This window comes from Sorex fumeus, unplaced genomic scaffold (assembly GCF_029834395.1).
Source record: "Sorex fumeus unplaced genomic scaffold, SorFum_2.1 ptg000041l, whole genome shotgun sequence".
Classification (NCBI taxonomy): domain Eukaryota; kingdom Metazoa; phylum Chordata; class Mammalia; order Eulipotyphla; family Soricidae; genus Sorex; species Sorex fumeus.
The window spans coordinates 7,748,507-7,770,709 of record NW_026606098.1 but is presented as its reverse complement, the minus strand read 5'-3'; the positions used below and the strand labels follow the sequence as shown (position 1 = coordinate 7,770,709).

The window sequence follows — 22,203 nt, the reverse complement described above, 5'->3', positions numbered from 1 at the left end:
CCGGCACGCGCACCGCTCTCCTCCCTCCAGGTCGCAACAGCTGCTCCCCGGCCACCAGACTCCACGAAGCCATGCAGGAGCCTCCGGCCTGCCCTCCCTAGGTTAGCCGAGGAGTGCGCCCCGGCTGGAGAGGAGCACTCAGAACTGGCCTGGGCCTTCGAGCGTGGGCCCCCATCTGCGACCCCAGTTCCATCCCCATGGGCAGCCCTGCGCGCTCCTTGATCAGAGGGCACAAGCTCTCTATCTCTGACCGTAATCAGTGTCACTGGGTGATCCCCTATCTGAGCGGCAGGAGACGGTGGCACAGGGTCCTTGCTGCATCCCAGTCCCCATCACCCCTCACCCGCCTAATCAGACGTGCGCAGAGAACACTGCCTCACCGGCCGCCTTTATTGGGCACTCAGCCGCCCGCTCTATGCTCGCACGAAGAGGGGGTCACTCGGAGCTGGGGGGCTCGGGCGGGACGCGTGGTCCACGGTGGCCCCTTGCTCCCCAGGACGCGGCACAGCCCGGTCTGCTTGGGAACCCATGCGGGGCGGGTCAGCCGGCAGGGGGCTCACTTGGGAGCGTTGAAGGGCACGGACCGCTGGTTCCGTGGGTTCTCAGGGGCCCGCGCCCATTCCTTCTTCAGCAGCTGCTTCAGTTGCGAAAGGCGCATGTTTGGATTCTCCTGCTTGAGCCGCGGCAGCTGCGCTTCCTCGAAGGCGGTGAAGGCCGCGCGCATCCGGCGCTCAGGGTGACGGTCAGCCTCTTCCGCCACGCTGGGGGTGCACACTGCCGTCAGTGTGGCGCTGGCCCCGGCCTCCGGGCCCCAAGTTCCCCAGCTCAGGCCCCTCCTCTCACGCGGGGCCAAATGCCAAGCCCCGCCCCTCGAGAATCAGGCCCCACCTCCGCACGAAGCCCCGCCTCTCCGCGGTCAGGCCCCGCCCCGCCCACCTGAGAACTGCGATGGCATCCTCGATAGTGCGGGCCTCCACGCTGCCCTCCTCCGGCACGCGGCGGTTCAAGTTCTCCTGCAGGGGCACCTCCAAGTGGCTCTTGGCTTTCTCTGCTGCGGGAGGGCAGAGACAGGAAGAGGACCATGACAGTTGGGGGTGGGGGCGCAGGAGGCAGAGCTGGCATAGCCTCCCGGGCCGCCCCGCGCCCCGCTGCCTTGTGGGGGGCCCACCTGGGTCGGGGCCGTCCTTGTGTGCGTGGTCACGGCGGAGCGTGTCCTCGATCTGTGCGCGGGTGACCTTGGCCGGCGCGGCACCCCGGGGGCCCTTGCCGCCCTTGAGCTTGGAGTCTTCCTCCTGCAGTAGCCGCTGGGTCTCCTTCTTACGCTCCAGCTGCTCCAGGCGCCGCTTCTCCTTCTCCTCCTGCGGGGCGGGAGGAGATCAGGCGGCACCCGACAAGTCCTGGAGACCCCCGAGCACTGCGCAGAGGGCCGGGCGGTAGCAAGGGCTGTGGAAGTCCAGAGTGTGGGAATAGGGTGCTAAGGCCCTAACGCGGGAGGGTTGGTGGGGCGCAGCCGGCAGAGCCAGCATCAGGGAGCCTCAGGAGTACTGGAGACCTTCCTGAAGTTAAGTAAAAGCTGCTGGAGCCCCCTTTCCCGCACTGCTGCCCCAGGGCCTTTGCACCTACCATGCCCTTCACCCCCAGCTACTTTCAGTGCCCCCCAAATCCCTGCCTCCTGGCCTGGGAAGGGTGGCTCAGCCCTGGTCCGACTCCAAAAGGCAAGTCCCCCAAAACCCACTCACAGGGAAGGGGGCCCAGGCAGTTCTCTGCAGGGTTTTGTAAGGACAGGGTCCTCAACCCTGAGGTGTGTTGAGCCTCAGCTGCTTGGTCACCTGGCCTTAACGAGGCGCTGGCTCACTGCCCCCCTGTTCCCCACCATGAGCCTCAGTGGGGCCCAAGAAGCCAGAGGGCGGATGTGTGGCTGGGGCTCGCCGCCTTCTGTTGCCTCAGTTTCCTTCTCTGCAATAGCTGCCTGGCCCCTCAGGATGCCGAAGAGCACCTGGTCAGCCTGGACGGCCCGGCGACCCCAGAGGCTGCAGAACCGGTTTCTGCTGCCCCCTGCTGGACCGACCGTTTCAGCGCAGCGGCCACGGTCTCCACTGCGCCTGGGGAGCGCGGTGGACCAGTCTCCCCGGCCCTGAGCACCACTCATAGGCCTGCGGCTATGGCAGGCTCCCCGCTGTCGGGGTGGGGTGGGTGGGGGTCCCCACCTTGCGCTGCTCCTTCCTCATGACGTGCTTGTCCTCGTCCCTCCAGTACGCATCCTCCAGCTCCTGCTGCTTCCGTGCATCGGCCGCCGCCTTGGCCTCCGCCTTGCGCGCCCGCGCCGCCGCAGACTTGCTGTTCTCGCCCTGGAACTTCTTGGGCATTCCTCAGCAGGCTGCGGGAGTGGGGGGCAGAGAATGCCGGGACCCTGTCGGGCTGCAGTGGGGGCTCTGCGCCTGCTTCTCTTCCTTCTTTTATGTGGTTCTTTGGAGGGGTGCGGCAACAGTGTGCAGGGGCCCGCAGGGGGCAACGCACTCCCACCCCGGGGCTCACCCTACCAAGGAAAACCCCGCCAGCGTCCCTTCTACGCGCCACTGCTCGGGATCCCCACGCCCACCCAGAGCCCTGCTCAGGCTGGGAATCTCAGTGGAGGCTTGGGCGCCCCAGCCCTGGAGGGTCTGCCTGGGTGTGGAATCAGGTGACTGTGGGAATCGGGTCGCACGGGTTGTGGGAGCCTCTGTAACTGCCACGGACGCCCGGGTGGCTGGCTCCATCATGGCGGGCGGGGAGCAAACGGGGCGGGGGGAACCAGTCAGAGAAAGCAGGGTCCCAGATCTCAGGCGGGGCTCAGGGCCTATGCTCATTCATCAGACCTACCTAGCGCCAGCTGTGTGGGCGGGGGATGGGCACTCAGAAACCCAGCGGGAGCCGGGGCCTGAGTGACAGCAACCCATGGGCGCAAGGAGAGGTAGGTATCCAGAAGGGCTTCCGGGAGGCGACGTTTAAGCAAAGGCCCCATGAGCCGGGTCGCTGTGTCCCATTCGGGGTGACGGGAAGGTGCGAGAGGCACCCAACTTGGGGGGTTGACCGCTCTCAGCCGCCCCACCCCTCGCAAAGGTCCGGGGAGGGGCTCTAGCTGAGACCCACATGACTGCTGGCGCCAAGCAGGCGCGAACGCCACCTCCTCCTGGTAGTCCTCCCGGACTCCCTGCACCCCACCCTTCCCATAGTCCCATTGCATGTAACCGGGCGTCGGGGCGTCGTTCCCGGTTCGGTCAGCCCCGCAAGCCTGGAGGTTGCATAGAGCAGGGGCGGGTCCTTAGTGGGAAGCCGTCCCTGGGAGTCGGCCTCCCGCTCTGGGAAACGGGCGCAGCCCCCGCGGGAGCCGGAAGCACCCTCATCTCCGAGAACCCACCTCCAAGCGTTGCGGGACGGTGGTCTCTGGCAGGGGCCCCCTCCGGGTCCACCCGCACCCCGCCCCCTGCCCCCGGGCTCCGCCCGCGCCGCGACCGAGCCTACCTCCTTTCCCCGGCGCCGGTCAGGTCGCGCCTCCGTGACGTCACGCCGCGCCTGCGCACCATGCCGGCACCGGCTGGCGCCGACGACGTCCGGGCGCCATCTTGGTAGAGGCAAAGGCGGCTGTGACTTCGGGCCCAGTTCCCCGCGTCAGACTTTGATCGTCCCCTTCCACAATCGCATCCTCTATAAGCCCGCGATACTTCCCTCGTGTCACACTTCACTCCAGGCACAGGTGGGCCGGGAAGAGCGGGCTGGGACCCACCCGCGGGAGCGACGCCTTTACCATTATGGCCGCTGCCCGGATGAAAGATGGCAGCCTCCGCTTCTCACGGGCTCTCGCGGCTGCGCCGAACCCGGTCGCGCCAGACCTGGGGAGGTTGGAAGGAGCCGCCCCAAACCGGCACGACCGCATCTGGGAGGGTGCATCAAACTCGAGTCCAAAGGCACGGCTCTTCTCTGAGCGCTCTCTCCTCCCCCGAACACCCCCTGCACCTCCAGTGTCCTCCGAAAACCCAGACAAACCGGGCCTGCCTGGGTCTCCGAGACGTGCTTGTGGCTGCCTGGCTTGCACGCATCGCGTTACAGTTCCTGTTCTTCCTCAAGGAAACGCATTCCTGACCCCTGGCCACTTCGGTTCACTTGAAGGTTGATATTTGAGGCCGTCACAAGTGAAGGAGATGAACCCCTGGGGGTCCCCCCATTTCTGAGCCGCCTCCTTCCCTAATGTTGGTCAGGCCGCCCCGGAGGCGCCCCCACGTTCTTCCGTGGCCCCCATGCTGTCCCCCACTTCCTCGTTTCTGCTGCAGAGACGAGGTGAACTCCAATCTGTCTGCTCGAACTTGTTAAGATTATGGGGCGCCGGCGAGGTGACTCAGAGCGATGGGACACAAGTTTTGCATGCAGGAGCCCCAGCACTGCCAGGTGTAGCCATAAGATTAAAAAAAAAAAAAAGACGTAAACGCGCAGGCGTGCCAACTTGCACCGCAGCTAGTTTTACGAGTAAGATTCTTCTGCACGTTTTCTCTCAGACCAGACAGTGAAAAATTGGGTATTCTGGGGGATGTTGGATTGCTTTTCTCCAACCAAACCGTTCTCCGCGACACATCTGTGACCCCAGCGCTGGGCAACTGTCCCCCCCCCCCCACACACACACACACACCACATCCCCCAGGTCCATGCCCCTGCAAATGCCTGTAGGTGTGGGAATGTTTGGGGAGGGGCCCGCCCAGCATCATTAACCCAGCAGCACCTCCTAAAGACGCCTCCACTTGGGAACCCTTCAGGCTTTCCCCAGAGGTGCCCCTGAGTGTGGAGATGGAGGGATGGGGAATGCCAGCCTGGGGCGGCTCCACGTGCCAAGAACAACCCTCTGCTGAGCCCTGAAGAGGCACGCTGGGGGTGGGGGTGGGCTCTGACACACACAGGAGGAAGATGCCAGGCGCTCCGCTGCCTCTGGCTGTCACCTGCTTCCCGGGCCCCCACACCACCTGCGGGCTGTGGTCCAGCTTCTTTGTTTTCTCAGCAGGCTCACCCTTAGAGTGTTAGGTGTTTAGGTGCTTAGGGCTCACTCTTCTCTGTGCCCAGGGATCACCCTGGTGAGGCTCTGGGGACCCTATGTGGTGCCAGAGATCGAACTGTATCAGGCAAATGCCTTCCCCAAGTACCATCTCTCTGGCCGCCCCCCCCCCAAGCCCTCTCTGAGTATGCCAGTGGCTGGCACGACCCTCTCCTGCTCCCAGCCCCAGGTCCATTGGTCCCCGGCAGAGTGGGTGTCCCTGGTGAGCTACCCTTTGGGCACCTAAAGAAAGGGTCCATGGGGCTGGAGAGATAGCACAGCGGGTAAGGAGTTTTTGCCTTGCATGCAGCCGACCCAGGTTCAATTCCCAGCATCCCATATGGTCCCCTGAGCACTGCCAGGCGTAATTCCTGAGTGCAGAGCCAGGAGTAACCCCTGTGCATCACCGGGTGTGACCCAAAAAGCAAAAAAAAAAAAAAGGGTCCAATCCCCCCCACTCCTCTCATCTGAGTGCCAGCACATGCCCCCACCTGCCTCTGTCCTTGCCGCAAGTCTCTCACAGCCGTGACACCATTGGGAAGAGGAGCGGGGATCCCTGTCCTTGTCTGGGGGGGTACCTGCATGGAAGAATACATTGGTACATTGGTGAAGAGTCCCAGGCAGTGCAGGGTTAAACTTCCCTGGGATTGCGGCCAGGTCTTGCAAAAATAAGCTGCAGGGGCAGAGGAACCGGGTTGTGGCCACCCTGGAGCAGGGCCCCCTGTGGTCTCTGTTGACAGAAGCACTGACGTTGGCCTCTCTGGTGACCCCTGCCAGAACCCAGAATGAGCCGTCCAGGAAGCCGCCCCTGCCGCTACCCTCATCTGCCCTGTGCAGGTGCAAATTTGGGCTCTGGATTATTCGCTGGGTCTGGGTAGAGTTACTCTGGGGTTCTCACTGGAGCCCCCCAACCTCGTGTTTCTCATTTGGTGGGGGCCGCACCTGGGGATGCTCATGCCTCAGCCATGTGGGATGTGGAGGACGGAACCCAGGTTGGCTGCGTGCACGGCAAACACCTACCTGCTGCCCTACCATTGTCCTAACCATCACCTCTCTAGGTCTGCTTGGCTGTCTGTCGGCTGTCTGACCGTCTGTTGATTATTTGACCATCTGTCTGTTGATCTGTCTGTCAGCTGTCTGTCCATCTGCCTGCGGGCTGTCTGATTGTCCATATGTCTGTCAGCTGTCTGTCTACTGGCTGTCCATCTGTTGACTGTCTCTATGTCCACTGGCTGTCCGTCTATTTTTCTGTCGGCTCTCTGCCTGTTGGCTGTTCATCTGCCTCTGTTGGCTGTCTGACCATCTGTCTGCTGACTGACCATCTATCTGTCCATGCAGACGGCAGAGGAGAGAACACTAGTAAAAGATCAAAATAGAAACCAGGGTCGGAGAAAGAGCACAGGGTAAGGCACTGGCCTCACACAGCCAGCTCGGGTTCCATCCCCCACACCCTCGAGGGTCCCACCAGGTCCTGCCAGGAGTTGTCCCTGGGCACAGTCAGGAGCCAGCCCTGAGCACCTCCAGTGTGGCCCCGAAACTGAGAAAGAGAAGGAAAAGAGCAGCAGAGGGCGGTTCTCACCCCTGTGTCAGAGCAAACAAGAGGTGGGGCTGGAGCAGTGCCTCTGGCTCACGCCCCATTCCTGTCCCTGAGATAAAGATCAAGGCGCCTGGGGATGCACCCCACTTCCTGCCTGGCCTCCCAGCCTCCCACCAGCTCCCAGCCACAGCTCCCTTTGGGCCACCTGACTGCAGGGAGTCCCAACCCCATAACTGGCCCGGACCCCTCTGCCCCAGCTGAGACTAAGGGGGCTGCCACAGAGGGGTGCCCCAAGCAACAGGCATGTCCAGGCACGGCCCCCAGACCACGCACTGGGTCGGTCAGAGGGAGAGAGCAAAGTCATCCCCTAACCCCAGTACCCGCCAGTACCTCTAGCTCCAGCGCTCTGGGACACGGATGCTTGTTCTGGTCCTCAGACTGGGATGAAAGCCATGCAGCTGGAGTGAGAGGGCTGGGGGCAGTACAGCGGGGGTCGGCGGGGGGGCAGCCTTGCATGTGATCGGCACAGGTTCAATCCCTGAGTCCTGCCAGGGTGATCTCTGAGCACAAATCTGGGAGTTATCCCTGAGCACAGAGGCAGGAAGTTAGCCCGAGCTCTACCCGGGGTCCCCGATGAACTCTCTCCGATAGAAAGTGCACCACAGGCACATATGCTGCCTGAGCCCATGTGCTGCTTGCACCCGCGTGGCCAAGTTCGGGTTCCATCCCCCACATATGGTGCCTGAGCACATGTGTCGCCCGCATCTCCCCTCTTGAGATATGTCATTTCATGCTTCCTATCTAATGCTGGGGTGTATGTAGGGTGTATGAGGGCCCTTGGAGGAGCCCTTGTTCCCTCTTGAGCGTGTTACTGTCTCTTACTCTCTACGTTCTCCAACTTTGTCTCCCTCCTTCCCTTCAAAAAAACCCTCCAAATAAAATCTTTTTACTTAAAAAAAACAAAAAAGAGGGGCTGGAGCAATAGCATGGCGGGTAAAGCGTTTGCCTTGCATGTGGCCAACCCGGGTTCAATTCTCAGCATCCCATATGGTCTCCTGAGCACTGCCGGGCATGAATACTGAGTGCAGAGCCAGGAGTAACCCCTGTGCATTGCTGGGTGTGACCCAAAAAGCAAAAAATAAAAAAAAAAGAAAGAAAGGAAAAAGAAAGTGCACCACAGACCCTGCCTCCAGAGTCAGGCGAGAGCGCCAGGTACCTCAGACGGCCTGTGAGCATCCACCTCCGTGGCTGTCCCCACCCCCAGGACACACAGCCCCTTCCTGACCCCATCCTCTACGTCCCCGGGGCATTCTGGGCTCTGGTCTCCAGGGCTCCACATTGGGGGACTGTGTGTCTGTCCTGCCCAGGGCAGGGTTTGGGGTCCTCCGGGGTTGGGGGCTCACCCTGTCGATTGGAAGTTGTGGACCCTGTGTCCACAAGGCCTAGTCCAGGATGCTCTGTGGCCCCCCTACAAACCCGTGGCCCCACCCCTGCCCCCTGCCCCGCAGAGCTGCTTTCTCAGAGCCAGGCTAAAGTACAAGGGCTCCAGCAGAGGCTTGTTGGAAAACAAATGTTTGAGAAGAGATTTCCAGAGTGGACCCCACCCTTGCCCTCTGCAGAGGCCGGGGAACCCAGCTGAGGAGTAGCCGGGTCCTGGCACTGGCCCGTCCCCGAAACCAGGGCACATGTGCCCTGAGACGTGCTGATCAGGTGCCCCTTTCTCCATATCAAACAGGGCCCCGGGCTAGGCCCCAAGGAGTGGTGGGGAGCCGCCTCTGCGGGGTCTGTCGGAGACAAGCAATTGCCTCCCTGCACCTCGCCGTTCTGCCCCCACCATAGCATGCGAACAGTCACTGATTGCACAGCGAGTGTGAGCGATGGGTCAGTCCTGGGAGCCTGAGGGGGAGGGGGCAGGCAGGTTCATGTGTCTGGCACCTGTCAAACCCCAGGAGTCCACGCCTGTCCAGCACATCACCCCTTAGGATGGGTCCAGGATGGGGCTCGTGGTTCTGTTTGGGGTGCCTGGCGCTGAACCAGTTTCCACTTGTGAAGCCTCTCCCCAGCAGACTGCTTTGTTTTGTTTCTGTTCATTATTTTATTCTGTCCATCAGATGTGCCATGCAGGGTCTGTGGAATCTCAGAGTGAACCTTCCAGAATAATCTTTAAACTTAGTATTGTGTGTGTGGGGGGGTTTCTTTTAATTTGTTCTCTTTATTTGTGGAGAGGCACACTTGGCAATGCTCATGGGGTTTTTCCAGGCTCTACATTCAGGAATCATTCCTGACAGTGCTCAGAGAACTAGATGAGAACCCAGGTTTGCCATGTCCTCCCTGCTGTGTTATCTCTCCGGCCTCTGTGTATTTTTTTTTTTTTTTGCTTTTCGGGTCACACCTGGCGATACTCAGGGGTTACTCCTGGCTTTGCACTCAGGACTCACTCCTGGCAGTGCTCAGGGGACCATCTGGGATGCTGGGAATCGAACCCGGGTCGACCACATGCAAGGCAAACGTCCTACTTGCTGTGCTATCGCTCCAGCCCAAAAGTGAAACAAATTTTAAAGAAGAAACAAATAAGATTGATTATTGTGGTTCAGGAAAACACATGATTGATTCTTTTTTTTTCTTTTTGGGTTACACTCAGTGGTGCTCAGGGGTTACTCCTGGCTCATGGATCAGGAATTACTCCTGGCGGTGCTTGGAGGACCATATGGGATGTTGGGAATCAACCCAGGTTGGCCACGTGCAAGGCAAACGCCCTGCCCGCTATGCTATCACTCCAGCCCCAATTGATAGGTTCTTGAAGGAAAATAAATACGCCTCCATGTAGTTCAGATAATGGGATTCAAATATTCAAATATAATTCAAATATCTTCTGGGCTTTTAAATTTTGATGTAGCACCTGGCAGTGCTCAGGGGTCACTCCTGGTGGAGCTCAAGGGATCTTATGGGATTCTGGGAATTGAACCTGGGTCAGCTGTGTGCAAGTCCAACGCCCTCCTTCCTCTACTCAGGCTCTGGTCCCTCTCGACATTTTGTGTGATGGGTTCTGTTGTCCATGGGTTCGACATTTTGTGTGATGGGTTCTGTTGCTCATGGGTTCGATATTTTGTGTGATGGGTTCTGTTGTGTGATGGGTTCTGTTGTGTGTGTTCTGTTGCTGGGGTAACCCTAAGTTTGATCTATGCTATGTAGCAACCATGAGCCAGTTTGGATAAATAGAGGGTAAGGAGATTCCCAGAGAGGGTCGGCCACCAATTCAAGCAGCTCAGCACTGGCGCTTGCCTGGCGACGTGAGACCCCAAGCTCAAGCCCACACTCAAATGAAGTCATTTCATGAGTCTGCAGGACAGAGCTGGGACCTGCAGGGATGTGGTTTAGGGGGCATTCCATCAGCAGCCAGCAGAGTCCCCTCCCACCCCTGCCCCCCACCCCGTGCCTGGAGCCAGTCAAGCCTGCAGCTGGCGGTGAGCAAGCATGGAGGAGCACCTGGGGCGCTGCTGGCACACACTCATAACTTCCTGCCCAGCCCCGCCTCCGGCCCTCTCTGGTGACCCAACTGCCCATCCAGAACTAACAAGAATGTGTGTGTGTGTGTGGGGGGGGGTTCTCTGGACACAGCTGAGGATGCCAAGAGCGGCAGGAGAGCTGGAGAGAGGCCTGGAGGCCAGGGGTGGCCAGGCGCTGTGAGCTGTTCTCCTCAGCTCTGTCAATAAGGGGGGGGGGGGAAGGGGACGCGCCCCAGGAAGGAGGTGTGGGCTGGGTCACTGAGAGGACTGTATGCAGGGGACCCTTCGGCAGTTCTGGGGAGGTGGTTGGGGGTGAGGGTTCAACAGCAAGGTTAAATAATCAGCAAATGGAGCTCAGATGAGCTGGGAGCGCCCAGCCGGGCAGGAGAGGACAAGCACACAGGAGCACCAGGCTCTGAAGGGGGCTGTGGACCCCACCCCCTAGTCAGACTTCCCGGGCAACAGCCCCTGGCGCCCACATCCTTGCTGGAATTCAAGGATGTTTCTCTAAGAGATGTCCACCCCTGGGCCTGACCTCCCTGCAGAACGTTCTCTAGCTCCAAAGTACACGCAGCAATTCTGCAGAGGGGAGACCAGTCTCGCTCGCCGCCACAACCCACCACACTGACTGGACCAGCAAGTGGCTCTGGCTTCTTTATTTGGGGGTTCGGGGTGCGCCAGGAGAAGTGTGAAGGAAGAGGTCGGGGTGGGCCGCCGGTTCAGGAGGGGGCACCCAGGTTACGGTGCAGGAGCCCCGCAAAAGCCTTGTCCATCGGCAGGTGTGCGGAGCCGGTCATGACTGCAGAGAAAGCGCCTCTGGGATGAGCTGGGCCGTGCCAGTGACTGGCCCTCTGCATCCACCCTGGCTCTCCCCAACAGTGCCCTGCTGTGCTGGCCCGGGAAACTGAATCCTTAATTTTCATTCCTGCTCCCAGTGACCTCTAACTCAGGACTCCTGGGGGAGTCTGCTTCGTAAGTACCTTGACCAAATGGCTGCCCCTCTCCGGGCCTCAGTTTCCCTGTCCCTGGATGGGGCCTTTTCTGCATCATAGATAAGGGAAAAGTCAGAGGGGGCTGGACCCCCCTACGCCCGGCTCATCTGCATAGAAGTGCGTTCCAGCCAATCAGAACCTGAGCCCTCGACTGCTGGCCTGGGATTGGCCATCCTGAGTTCCGCCCACCCTCAGAGGTTCGTCTCGCGCAGGTCCGGGCCTGGAGCCCTGGCACTGGACCCCTCTGCCCCCTGGAAGAGTGGACGGTCCTCAGCGGGCAGGAGCTCCGGGGAATTCTTGGCTCTCGGGGTCAGTGTCTCCACGCCCTGGCGGGGAGGCAGGAAATACCAGTGGAATCCTAGTTTTAGCCCGCACTCCCTTTCCTGCACGCCCCCACCGCTGGACCCTTTGCGGGCTGAGGAAAGGGGCATCCCCACCCATGCACGTCCTCCAACCCTCGGGGATGAAGCCCTCTTAAGTTTGCACCAAAGACTTGATGCCTGGCCACAGACTGGAGTTGCAAAATCGGAAACAATGAAATGAGGGCTTGGGGAGACAGGACACCGCTGGATAGCCCTGCTGAGGGTCGCTTTCCCAGACGCCCACTCACCATCCACATCCCAGCCCTCACCCGGCCTGGGTTCGTACCTTCACCAAAGCGCCATCATCCAGCACGACGGCTTCTTCCTGTCCTGCCACAGGCGTCATCTGCCTGCCCAGGTCCCACCACAGCAGCCCGGGACCCACGGAAGCACGCTTTGTGGGACCTGGGGGTGCGGGGAGACGGGGGTGGGGGGAGGGGGGCCTTTGAGGAGACCAGCGGCTGCGGTGGTGGCCGTTTCAGCACCAGGAACAGCTCCATGCCGGTTCCCTGTTCCTGGTCCCACCCACCCCTTCCGGCAAGGGACAGGGAGCCATCAGGGCCAGCTCTGCAAGATTCTGGGTGACCCCACGGGGCCCCCCTTCCTGCACCCTCCCAGCTTGCCAGTAGCTTCTTCTTACCCATCAGGCAACTGACAAGGGCACCACACAGCACCGTGACCACCGTGCCCAGGGCTCCATAATAGAGGTAGGAGATGGCATACAAACTGTTGGCCAAGGCTGGCAGGCCAGTGTCCCCGCTGAGGAAGCAGGGAGAGAGTTAGGAGGTTATCCCCAAGCTACCCCCAATGCACATATCTCCTACCTGCCGCTCCTCTCCCAGCTCCCAGGCCCCCTGTGCAATAGCGAGGTGCGCTCAGCAGTTAATGAACCCTCACTCCAGACCTCCACCCCAGCACACCCTGCCACGCCCCAGGGAGTGTCATTAAAACACTGCTCAGGGCGGCTTCTGTGTCCCTGCATCCCCCTCCTGGTTCCCCGTCACCATCCTGTCCTGGACCAAATTAAATGAAACCTGAGAGGAAAATCCTGAGCGGTTCCCTGAGCTTTGTCAGTGGTAGCGCACTCAAGGGCAGGAGAGAGAGAAAAATCTCATCCATACTCACACGGGGTGGGGGTTGGGGGGCAGAGTAATAGTATAGCGGGGAGGGCATTTGCCTTGCATTCAGTCAACCTAGGTTCGATCCCCAGCACCCCATTTGGTTCCCTGAGCACTGCCAGAAGTAATTTCTGAGTGCAGAGCCAGGAGTAACCCCTGAGCATCACTGGGTGTGACCCAAAAAGCCAAAAAATAAATAAACATGCTGGGGGTAGGAGGGACATGGTCACCGGGACAGAGACGGCCCTCAGGATCAGGATGGGAGGGAATAGTGAGCCCCTCAGCAAAGGTCGAACCTCGCTGGCAGCAGATATGAAGACAAGGAGCAAATACCCAAGGGGAGATATGGCCTGGTTTATAGGGAGGGCAGAGGACTGGGGGTGAGCCTTCCAGGCTCCTGAGTCTTCAAAGAAAACACAGGAGACCCGCAGGCTTCCCAAAGGACAGAATGGTGACATGAGGAAGCACTGGCACGATGTGGGGACAGTGTGCAGCTGCAGACAGGAGACTGCATCTAGACAGATATGGCCACAAAGTACCACAGAACTTGGGGAGGACACCAAGGACGCTGGAAGGTGCCCAAAGGACCTCCTACCTTCGTGCCCTCGCACGTGTCCACTGGGCTCACCTGTGGCCCTCACTGGAGGCGTTAGCGGTGCCCTGCTGGTTCAGGAGGGAGGCGTTGGCCAGGAGCTGGGCGCAGCCGGCAGCCGAAGTCGACAGCTCCCCCATGGACTGTGGGCTGGGCGGGTACAGGGTGGCGCCCACGGCCACCCACAGTGATAGTGCCAAGCCCGCTGCCAGACCAGAGAGCACGCCCTGGGACCCGGTAGCAGTGTCAGCAGCGTCCAGCCCCTGAACACGCTAGCCCCAGCATATGCCGTGTCCTATGAAGTCCCGCCCACAACGCCCCGCCCCTCAAAGCCCCAACACACCCCCGAACAAGCCCCGCCCCAGTATGTGCCCTGCTCTAGGGAGCCCCGCCCCCAAAGACCCCACCCACAATGCCCTGCCCCAGCAGTGCCCTGCCCCATGGAGCCCCGCCTACAAGTTCCCGGCCCCGCACAGACCACGCCCAGAAACAAGTCCGGCCCAGTATGTGCCCAGCCCAATGGAGCCCCGCCCACAAGACCCCACCCCTACACAGACCACACCCCAAACAAAGTCCCACCCTTGTGCATGCCCCACCCGCCACGCATAGGACACGCCCCAAACACCTCCGCCCACAATGCCCCCACCAAATATCCCTGTTCCTGTGCAAAAGGGCACCCCCCCACCCTTCCGCCATCCGGACCCGACCCCAGTGGATCTCACCCGCGAGTTACAGGAGGGAAGGAAGATGCCCAGGATGAAGGCCCCGAGCAGGGGGCCGCTGATGACGCCCATGACCGTGAAGGAGCCCTGGGGAGGGGGGGTGAGCAGCTTCAGTTTACCCACTGGGAAAGCAAGCCCTAAAAAGGCCTTTTTATTTGTAGTGGGGGGCTCTCCCAGGATGCCAGCATCAAATCTTACCTGTGCTGCGGCAGGTTTTTGAGTTGTTTTCCCACCTCACCCCCCTCTCCCTGCGCCCTTATCCAACTCTGTTCCTTAGTTTCCCTACAGGGGGAGGGGCTCTTTTGCCGGGCCACAATGCTGATGGGGCGCTGACTCTACTGCCACCTGCCAGTCAGCGCTGCTCTGGGGCTGGGGGACCTCAGCTGTGGGCAGACCCTGGCTCTGGGGACTCCCGCTTCGCACTCACCTGGAGGACACCGCCCCCCAGCAGCGAGGACAGGGCAGCCACAGTGAGGCAGGCGGAACCATAGATGAACGCTGCGGGGTGCGGGATACCATCAGCTGGGGAGCCCCCGCGCCCCCAGACCCGGGCTCACACGGCACCTTGGACACCAGCACCAGCTGCCGGGCCCCACGTGGGTCCCCCCACGCCCCCAGACCCGCACTCACAAAGCGCCTTGGACACCAGAACCAGCCGGCGGGGCCCCAGGCCGCGTAGGCGTGGCTTGAGCAGATCTTCCAGGGTGACAGCCGCCATCGCATTGATGCTGGTGGACGCCGTGCTGGGGGCAAGCAGGCGCTGGGCGACCCCATCTCCACCCCTTCTCCCATGGGGACCTGCCAGGACCCCTCAGCCCCACGTGGTGACCTCATCCAAGGCAGAATAACGGGGTGTGAAAAACCCAGCGGGAGGCTGGGAGGACAGCGCTGAGGGCCCTGGGAGGCCTTAGGCTCCCTCCCCTGGTCAGTCTCCGAGGAACCCCCAGGGTCTCCTGTGGAGGGACCAGTGACCAGGAAGCTCTGGGCGGGGCATGGTTGGGCTCACCTGAGGGTGCCGCTGTAGGCGCAGGCCAGGAAGAGCCCAGGGACCCCGGGCAAATCCCGGAAGATGTCCAGCACCAGCATGGGCATGTACTGGGAGAGTAGGGGGAGTGTTAGTCTCGGGAAGCCCCTGCTGCTTCTCATGCCAGTGCCCAGGGCACCACAGTGCACTCAGGGTGCTCCTGACAGTGCAATGTACAGAGATCCTACCAAGACAGGGGCCCCGGTCTGCCTCTCCCGCATGGGCGAGGACGGAGGTCAGGGTCACTCACTGGGCTATCCAGGGTGCGGCCCAGGAAGGGGATGGCAGAAGAAGGGGGTCCCAGGTGGGAGCTGCAGGCTGGCGGATGACCCAGGCAGGATGTGTGAGTGCATGTGTGTGTATGTGTGTGTGAGCATGAGTGTGAGTGTACAAGTGTATATGTAAGCGAGTATATGTGTGCATGAGCATGGTTGTGTGCATGCATACATGCCTGTGTATGCCTGGGTGTGAGTATATTTGTGAGAGCATGTGTGTATGTGAGCATGTGTGTGTGGGTTTGTGTATGTATGTGTGCATATATGTGTGTAAATAAAGAGGGCGTACCCCTAGAGCACCATCCCACCACCATGCTTTCCTGGGGCCAGCACAAGAGCAGCACAACTGAGGGACCCCTCACTGCCTCCCTAAAGGTCCGTCAGCCTGGCCTGGCCTGTGTGGACCTGGTTTTGGCCACAGCAGCAACGATCATGAGGGGCCTGGCCCCGCTTCCTCACCCCCACCCTCCACACTCGCGAGCCCCAGCCTGTACCACGAGGCCCCTCAGAGGTGGGCTGGACCTCACCTGGTCGGGGGCAGAGATGCGCCCGGTGCGGAGAGGGTCACAGCTGGCATAGAAGGCGAACATGACCATCCCGCAGCTGGCCGCGCTGAACACTATCACGAACAGGCCCAGCTGGTTGATGAGCAGAGCCCTGGGGGGGGGGTCACCTCAGACCCACCCTGCACGGCTCAGGCCCATCCCAGACACACCCCTCCCCCACACTCACAGTTTGGCCTGCGACTCCGAGCGACAGGCCACGTAGCGCTGCACTTGTGCCTGGTTCACCCCGTACATGGACAGCCACACCAGCGTACCCCCCACCAGAAAGGTCCAGAAGGTGTAGCGGCTCCGGGGGTCCAGGTCAAAGCTGGGTGGGAGCAGAGCAAGTCAGCTCTGTATGCTATTCTGGAAACTCCTCATCAAGACTTTTTGGGGGATATTTGGAGTGGGTTTTGAAGGGTGAATAGGAGTTGCCAGGCTACAAATCCACCAATTAGCATATGATCCAGAAATTCCACTCCTTGGCATCTACCCTGAGAACACAGAAATGCTGTGTTCATTGCAGCACTATTTACAAGAGCCAAGATCGGGAGACAGCCCACGTCCAATGACAGATGAACAGGTAAAGAAGCTGCAGGCCCTATGAGGTCAGACATGGAGGCCCAGGTGCATCTCCCACACAGATTCCCTGGCAGTGCCCCCGCCCCCCACTTCCTCACTCCAGCAGGTTGATCCGTGAGTGGTTCTGGACAAGCTCCAACACTTGTGCAGGACCTCCCCCGAGCATGGTCCCCCGGATTAGGATGGCCCAGAAGCCAGCCAGCATCACCACCACCTGGAAGACGTCGGTCCAGACCACCGCCTTCATGCCTCCCTGCAGGTGTGTGGAGAGAGGTGTCGGGCAGCATCCGGGACAGAGTTCCCTGGCAGCCCCACGTACCTCCACCTGAAAATGGGGTTTATAGCCATCCCTCCCAGCAGTGGGGCAGTCTGCTTGTTTTTTTGTTTTTGTTTTTTTTTGCTTTTTGGGTCACACCCGGTGATGCACAGGGGTTACTCCTGGCTCTGCATTCAGGAATCACCCCTGGCGGTGCTCAGGGGACCATATGGGATGCTGAGAATCGAACCTGGGTTGGACGCGTGCAAGGCAAATGCCCTACCCGCTGTGCTATTGCTCCAGACCCTGGGGCAGTCTGCTTGAAGGCCTGGTGTGTTCTAGGCCTGGGTTTGATCCCTGAGTCCCAGTGTGACTTGGAGTGACTCCCATGGCCCACACCTGAACCTCCTTCCAAGCTCCAGGGCTCTGCTAAGTGTCACGGGTGGGAGCAGACCTGCTGAGAACTACTTGGGAGCCCCCCAAAGGAAACTGAGCAACTGCACCTCCCCTGGTGGTGGCTGGCCCAGCTCCTGGCCACACTGCTGCTCAGGGAGACCTGTCACAGGAACTTTGCTCGCTGTTCGGCTGTTCTTTCCACCCAGCCCCACTTTGACCCTTCTCCCCTCACCCCCTCATCACAAGAACAGCCTGTCAGAGCATCGCATTCATAATTCATCCTAAGCAGGGGCTGCCCAAGCAGTGCTACTATGGAAGACTGGTCAGCTGGTTCTTTCTTTCTTTCTTTCTTTCTTTCTTTCTTTCTTTCTTTCTTTCTTTTTCTTTCTTTTTTTGCTTTTTGGGTTACACCCAGCGATGCACAGAGGTTATTCCTGGCTCATGCACTCAGAAATTACTCCTGGCGGTGCTCGGGGAACCATATGGGATGCTGGGAATCGAACCCGGGTTGGCCGCGTGCAAGGTAAATGCCATACCCGCTGTGCTCCCTGGTTCCCTTTCTATGGTTCTAGAAACCAGAAGTGGGAGAAACCTGGGGCTGACTCCAAAGTATAACTCCTGGATCCAGTCAGACCTGAAGCTACAGTTTCCCAGGCTCCCAGCAAGAAGCCTTTCAAAATCACCTTTCATTACAGGGGTGAAGAGATGGAGAAGGGGTTGCGGCACAGGCCTCCTCAGAAGGACTAGCCTCAGGGGTCCCCCACCAGGGATCTGGAATCTCCCACGGGGACTGCTTGGAGGGAGTCACTCACCACAGTCGTATAAAAGGTGCAGATGGCTCCTGTGGACAGGAGGGATGCCCAGATGTCCAGGCCGGTCACTGCAAAGACACCCTTCACCAGTTGTACAGGGGTGGGGGGCAAACGATGCCCCAGGGTCCTGGGGGTCAGCTCTGCCCCCCCAGGTGCTTCCATATATGCAACCCCCGGAGCCCCCTCCCGGGCTCCCAGTCTCACCCTGGTTCAGGATGAGGGCGGGCGCGTAGATCACGATGCCCGTGTAGAGCACCTGAAGGCAGAGGGCGGGGAGCGGGGGTGAGGGGCGGGCCCAGAGCAAGAGCACTTCTGCGGGGGCGGGGCCCTGTGGACTGTGGGCGGGGCCTGATGGAACCGGGCCAATCACAAGTGTGAGGCTTAGGGACAGGTGAAGCCATGCGTGTGGGCGGAACTATTCGGAATGGGGCAGGCTCGTGAAGGGCGGGGCAAATGCGGCTTGGGGCGGGGACAGAGCCGATGGGCGTAGCCACTCACCGTGGCCACCAGGTACTGCACGGTCCCGCAGAGCCGCACCGCGCGGCTGAAGCGCAGCTCCAGGTACTGCAAAGAAGAGCCCGACCGGTGTCATCTGGACTGCTCCCACCCGAGTCCTTCGCCAATACTTAGGCTTCTGCCTACCCGGGACCGTCTCGGTCGCGGGGACACGGCGTGTGCAAGAGGCCATCGTCGGCTGTGCACCCCTCGGGCCCCGCAGCGTCCATGGCCAGCGGTCTGGCCGCTTTACTACTGTTCACAGGTCACTCTGTCATTTGTCCTGGAGGCAGGATCCCCGCTGAGAAGCAGCGGGCGCCCGTCGGGGACCCCGCGACCTGTGTACCCCGGCTCCCCGCAGAGCTCCGGGGTCTGCGCGCAGGTGAGGGAAGGGCACTCAGGGTCCAGTTTGGCCCTGCCGAGCGCACCTCCAGGGCGTTGCCTCTTCCTCCTTCCTGCCCCTCTCCCCACTGCCCCGGCCACTTCCCAGAACCCCGCAGTCCCACCTCGTAGGTGCTGGTTAGCCGCAGGCGATAGAAGACGGGCAAGAAGAGGGTGGCAGAGAGCACCGAGCTGAGCAGCTGGCCCAGGCACATCCACAAGAACTTGAGTCCGAAGCGTGCGGCCTCTGCGGGCACGCCCAGCACTTGCACGGCCGACATGAAGCTGGCGGCCAGCGACAGGCCCACGGGCACGGCCGTTAATTGGCGGCCGCCCGTGAAGAAGTCGTCGGCGCTCCGCTGTCCACCGCGCGCCAGCCCGACGCCCAGCCCGATGCCCGTGGACACCAACAGCATGAGCGCGAAGACCCCGTAGTCCCACGCTCCAAAGGTGGCCGGAGGCCCTGCCTCGACGGTGGCCATTGGTCCTGCGGGACGCAGTGAGTTTGGTGTCCTCCCGTCACGGCCCGTGGTCAGTCCCTCACCAGTGCCGGCTGCTGGGGACCCTGCGGACGACTGCGCATTTATGGGGCGCCCTCCCGGGTCGCAAAGCTGCAGCCCCGCCCCGGGGTGGGCAGGACCCGCACCCTTTGCGTTCTGAACTGGGCGGGCTATGGCCTCGCGGGTGGCTGGTCCCCTCCCCTCCTGCTGGGAAATTGGCTGCAGAGGCTGCAAGCCTCTGACCAGCCCCGTGGGGCTCATCCCGAGCATTTTTCCGAAGTCTGGCAGACCATGCAACCCAACTCAGAAGGCTGCAAAGAGTGCTGCCTCGAGGGCTGGCACTCCCGGGGCCTGCTTACACACGTGTAACTGGGGGTGGGAGAGTGGGCTACAGAGCGTTCCAACAGCCTGTGTGCTATGGGGGTGGGGCAGGTGCCCCCGGTCAGGAATCCCCTGAGCTCAGGGGCTCATCCCAATTAGAACCCAAGCATGGAGGGTCATAGGCTTCCCCAGGAAACTGGTAATTGCAGGTATGGGTTTCTAGTGTTGATAACTGGAACCCCAGATGGGGTACAGCCTGGCCCCTGCTGTATGCCAAACACCTGTCCCGTCCAGACACAGGACAGTAGTGCCATGCAGCGTGCAGGCCCCTCCCCATGGGCACTGGCCTATCCATGAGACCAATGTTTTGCATATTCTGGAGTACACCAAACAGTACTTAATTCCTGGTAGGGATGGGGGAATTTAGGGGATATCCCGACAGGGGTTGGCTGCTGTCCTGTTGATCAGTCAGTTGACTCAGTTCAGCTGACACTACTCATTCAGGAGTGAAGATCCTCCTGCATGCCCGGACCTCACCACCCCACCCCAAGGAGGGCCACGCAGCAGGATCTAGGGCTCCCTGTGCAGAGGGGCATTGGGAGGCAATGCTAATTTCACTCCAGAACAAGCCTCACCAAGACAGACCCCCTATTCCCCAGATTGCAGGGATGGATGCTCCAGAATTGGGTTGGGGGGTGTACGCCAACACTGACCCCAACTTCCAGGGAACTTGGACTCTGGAGTTTGGGGGAACTGGAGATTCTTCCTCATAGTGCCCTGCTACTCCAGTGCTTCCTTTAGTGGGGGATGAGCAGATGCACCCCAACAAACAAGTGTGGGCTGAGCAGGGCAAGCAGGAGAACAGTCAGCAAACCCCAAACATTGGCGTGGAAGCTGTGCCACAGGAAGGGCTCCACTTTGCTGTTCCCATGCCAACGGGACAGCAGACCGGGTGAAGCACCCACCAATCCCAAGGCAGACTCCTCCTGGCCGCACCCTTTTGAGCCCCCCCCCCCCAAGAACCAAATACGCCCTGGATGCCGAGGAGTTTATTGGAGCTCCCACAGCTCAGAAGAAGGTGTTGGGCCTCTTGGTGGTGAAGCGGGGCTTGTGCTGGCGCCTCAGGACCCGGTGGGGCAGCGGGAACTTGATCTTGGAGTCCTGCAGGGAGGAGAGGGTCAGGCGTGTTGTGGAGCCCACGCCCCACCCCCCCCCCATGCCCTCCCTACCCGACAGGACACTCACATGGAACTGCTTGACCGCTGGCCGACGGCACTTGCTAGCCGGGATTTCCTCCACCTTCATAATCTGGATGGAGTGGGCGCGGGCACGGTGGCGGGCGCCCATGTCACGGTCTGCGGAGACAGTCGGGCTGATGATCCCCTCCAACCCCCCGCGCTGCTCACCCCCCCTCACACACACCAGTCCTGTAGAACCTCCAAATTCACTCTGAGGGACACCGCCCAGCCCCCCAAAGGCGACGAGATGCAATTGCTGTCGGCACCGCTGTTTAAGCTGCGGCAACGAGAAGCAGCAGCTCTTGGGTTTGGGTGCTCAGGGGACCTGGTCCCCGTTGGGTGTTCCTCCCCCTTGCCCTGGTGTCCCACGCACAGCACTGGGTGACGGCGCCGGCCGTGGTGAGGTCGCGGTACTCCCGGTACATGTTGTGGGTGCCACTGCGGGAATCGTATCGCAGCCAGATGCCAAAGTTCTTCACCCGCAGGGGCGACTTCTCGAACACCTGCGGGAGAGCGGGGTGAGGGGCTGCTGGGCCAGGGCGCACCCCCCACGCAGGGCGCGGTCACCCCACCCTACCTGGCCACAGTAGACGATCTCGCCCGAGGATTTCTTCATCTTCTTCAACTGTGACACGAAGTACCAGAAGCGAGACTTGGCCACCACGTGATTGGGGGCGAAGATGCGCATGCGGTACAGGGGCGGCGTGTGGCACTTGGGGGTGGGCAGACAGCGTCCCACCACCTTGTACTCTCGCAGCTACGGTGGGAGGGAGCAGGCGTGAGGCGTAGCGAGCGCCAAGTCCCCGGACGGACCCCAGCCAGGCCCCGTGCCCCGCAGCTGCACCCCGGCCCCGCTTCCCCGCGCGCCCCACGCGGCGGCCGCCATGTTGGCCGCACAGTCCCGGGCGGCACGCACGCCCCCACCCGCCGTCCGGAACGCGCCTCGCTCTCCGGTCCCTGGAAGCTCCCGGTGCCCCGCGCCCGCCCGCCGGGCCCCGAACCCCAGTCCCGGCCCCGCTGCCCGCTGCGCTCGCCTGACCGTGCCCGAGGCCTTCATGGCGACCGCTCCGCTCTCGCCGCCACTCGCAAAAGGAAGTGCTCGTTGTCGCGCAGTCGCTCTCCAGGACTTCGCTACAGGAAATCCCGCCCCATCCACAGAGCGTATTCATTGGCGTATAGGCCTCTCACTCAAGGGTCTCTAAGTTTTCATTGGCTGAGAGTTCTCGCCAATTTTGGGACTACAACTCCCAGAAGGCATCGCGGACGCCGCTCGAATTTCGCTGCGGTCGCGAGGCGGTGTGTACGCGCGCTGCACGCCGGGAGTTGTAGGCTTAGTAAGCGGTCCTGTGTGGTTGAGTGCGGCGTCTGTCGGTCTTATGGAACTACTTGTTTTATGGACGGAGAGCCAGGTTTTCCCCCATTCTTACCATCTTTTCTGCGGGAGAGGTCTCGACCCATCGATCTGAGGTGGGCGTGGCCAAAAGAAAGCAAGT

At 61.1% G+C, this 22,203-nt stretch overlaps 3 protein-coding genes and 1 non-coding gene across 5 annotated transcripts; all 4 read right to left on the bottom strand.

The window, feature by feature from the left end:
• Positions 1-450: 450 nt before the first annotated feature.
• Positions 451-3,636, bottom strand: CCDC124 (coiled-coil domain containing 124). 2 transcript variants are annotated; one of them, XM_056119817.1, is made up of 5 exons: positions 3,502-3,636; positions 2,208-2,377; positions 1,169-1,358; positions 937-1,051; positions 451-761 (listed from the first exon to the last, which is right to left on the bottom strand). In XM_056119817.1, the coding sequence occupies exons 2-5, from the start codon at positions 2,364-2,366 to the stop codon at positions 557-559; spliced, it is 669 nt and encodes a 222-aa protein (XP_055975792.1). In that variant the 5' UTR covers positions 2,367-2,377; positions 3,502-3,636; the 3' UTR covers positions 451-556. The 2 variants fall into 2 exon arrangements, with proteins under 2 accessions (XP_055975792.1, XP_055975793.1); XM_056119818.1 differs by lacking the exon at positions 3,502-3,636 and adding an exon at positions 3,398-3,501.
• Positions 3,637-10,975: 7,339 nt separating this feature from the next.
• On the bottom strand, positions 10,976-19,164 carry SLC5A5 (solute carrier family 5 member 5). Its single transcript, XM_056119784.1, has 15 exons — positions 18,777-19,164; positions 18,274-18,339; positions 17,980-18,031; positions 17,776-17,843; positions 16,410-16,564; positions 15,917-16,057; positions 15,712-15,841; positions 14,892-14,980; positions 14,516-14,628; positions 14,313-14,383; positions 13,886-13,972; positions 13,200-13,390; positions 12,094-12,212; positions 11,740-11,858; positions 10,976-11,417 (listed from the first exon to the last, which is right to left on the bottom strand). Exons 1-15 carry the CDS (start codon positions 19,131-19,133, stop codon positions 11,283-11,285), a joined length of 1,893 nt encoding a protein of 630 aa, XP_055975759.1. The 5' UTR covers positions 19,134-19,164; the 3' UTR covers positions 10,976-11,282.
• Positions 19,165-20,506: 1,342 nt separating this feature from the next.
• On the bottom strand, positions 20,507-21,828 carry RPL18A (ribosomal protein L18a). The gene is made up of 5 exons (XM_056119821.1): positions 21,750-21,828; positions 21,288-21,467; positions 21,084-21,213; positions 20,718-20,827; positions 20,507-20,633 (listed from the first exon to the last, which is right to left on the bottom strand). Exons 1-5 carry the CDS (start codon positions 21,765-21,767, stop codon positions 20,541-20,543), a joined length of 531 nt encoding a protein of 176 aa, XP_055975796.1. The 5' UTR covers positions 21,768-21,828; the 3' UTR covers positions 20,507-20,540.
• LOC130029042 (small nucleolar RNA SNORA68) lies at positions 20,898-21,029 on the bottom strand. Its single transcript, XR_008793258.1, has one exon. It is a non-coding gene; the product is annotated as a small nucleolar RNA SNORA68 (small nucleolar RNA).
• Positions 21,829-22,203: the final 375 nt, after the last annotated feature.

What these genes read in the sequence shown, in the direction of transcription:
- CCDC124 (XM_056119817.1), bottom strand. Translation starts at nt 2,366, where the DNA reads ATGCCCAAGAAGTTCCAGGGCGAGAACAGCAAGTCTGCGGCGGCGCGG. An exon ending in CAAGGACGGCCCCGACCCAG is followed by an intron (nt 1,052 to 1,168) that starts GTGGGCCCCCCA and finishes GCCCTCCCGCAG; the next exon opens with CAGAGAAAGCCAAGAGCCAC. An exon ending in GATGCCATCGCAGTTCTCAG is followed by an intron (nt 762 to 936) that starts GTGGGCGGGGCG and finishes GTGCACCCCCAG; the next exon opens with CGTGGCGGAAGAGGCTGACC.
- RPL18A (XM_056119821.1), bottom strand. An exon ending in CGGCGCCGTCACCCAGTGCT is followed by an intron (nt 20,828 to 21,083) that starts GTGCGTGGGACA and finishes CTGTCTCCGCAG; the next exon opens with ACCGTGACATGGGCGCCCGC. An exon ending in CAGCGGTCAAGCAGTTCCAT is followed by an intron (nt 20,634 to 20,717) that starts GTGAGTGTCCTG and finishes TCCTCCCTGCAG; the next exon opens with GACTCCAAGATCAAGTTCCC.
- SLC5A5 (XM_056119784.1), bottom strand. Translation starts at nt 19,133, where the DNA reads ATGGCCACCGTCGAGGCAGGGCCTCCGGCCACCTTTGGAGCGTGGGAC. An exon ending in GCCTACAGCGGCACCCTCAG is followed by an intron (nt 14,629 to 14,891) that starts GTGAGCCCAACC and finishes GCTTGCCCCCAG; the next exon opens with CACGGCGTCCACCAGCATCA. An exon ending in ATGATGGCGCTTTGGTGAAG is followed by an intron (nt 11,418 to 11,739) that starts GTACGAACCCAG and finishes CCTCCCCGCCAG; the next exon opens with GGCGTGGAGACACTGACCCC.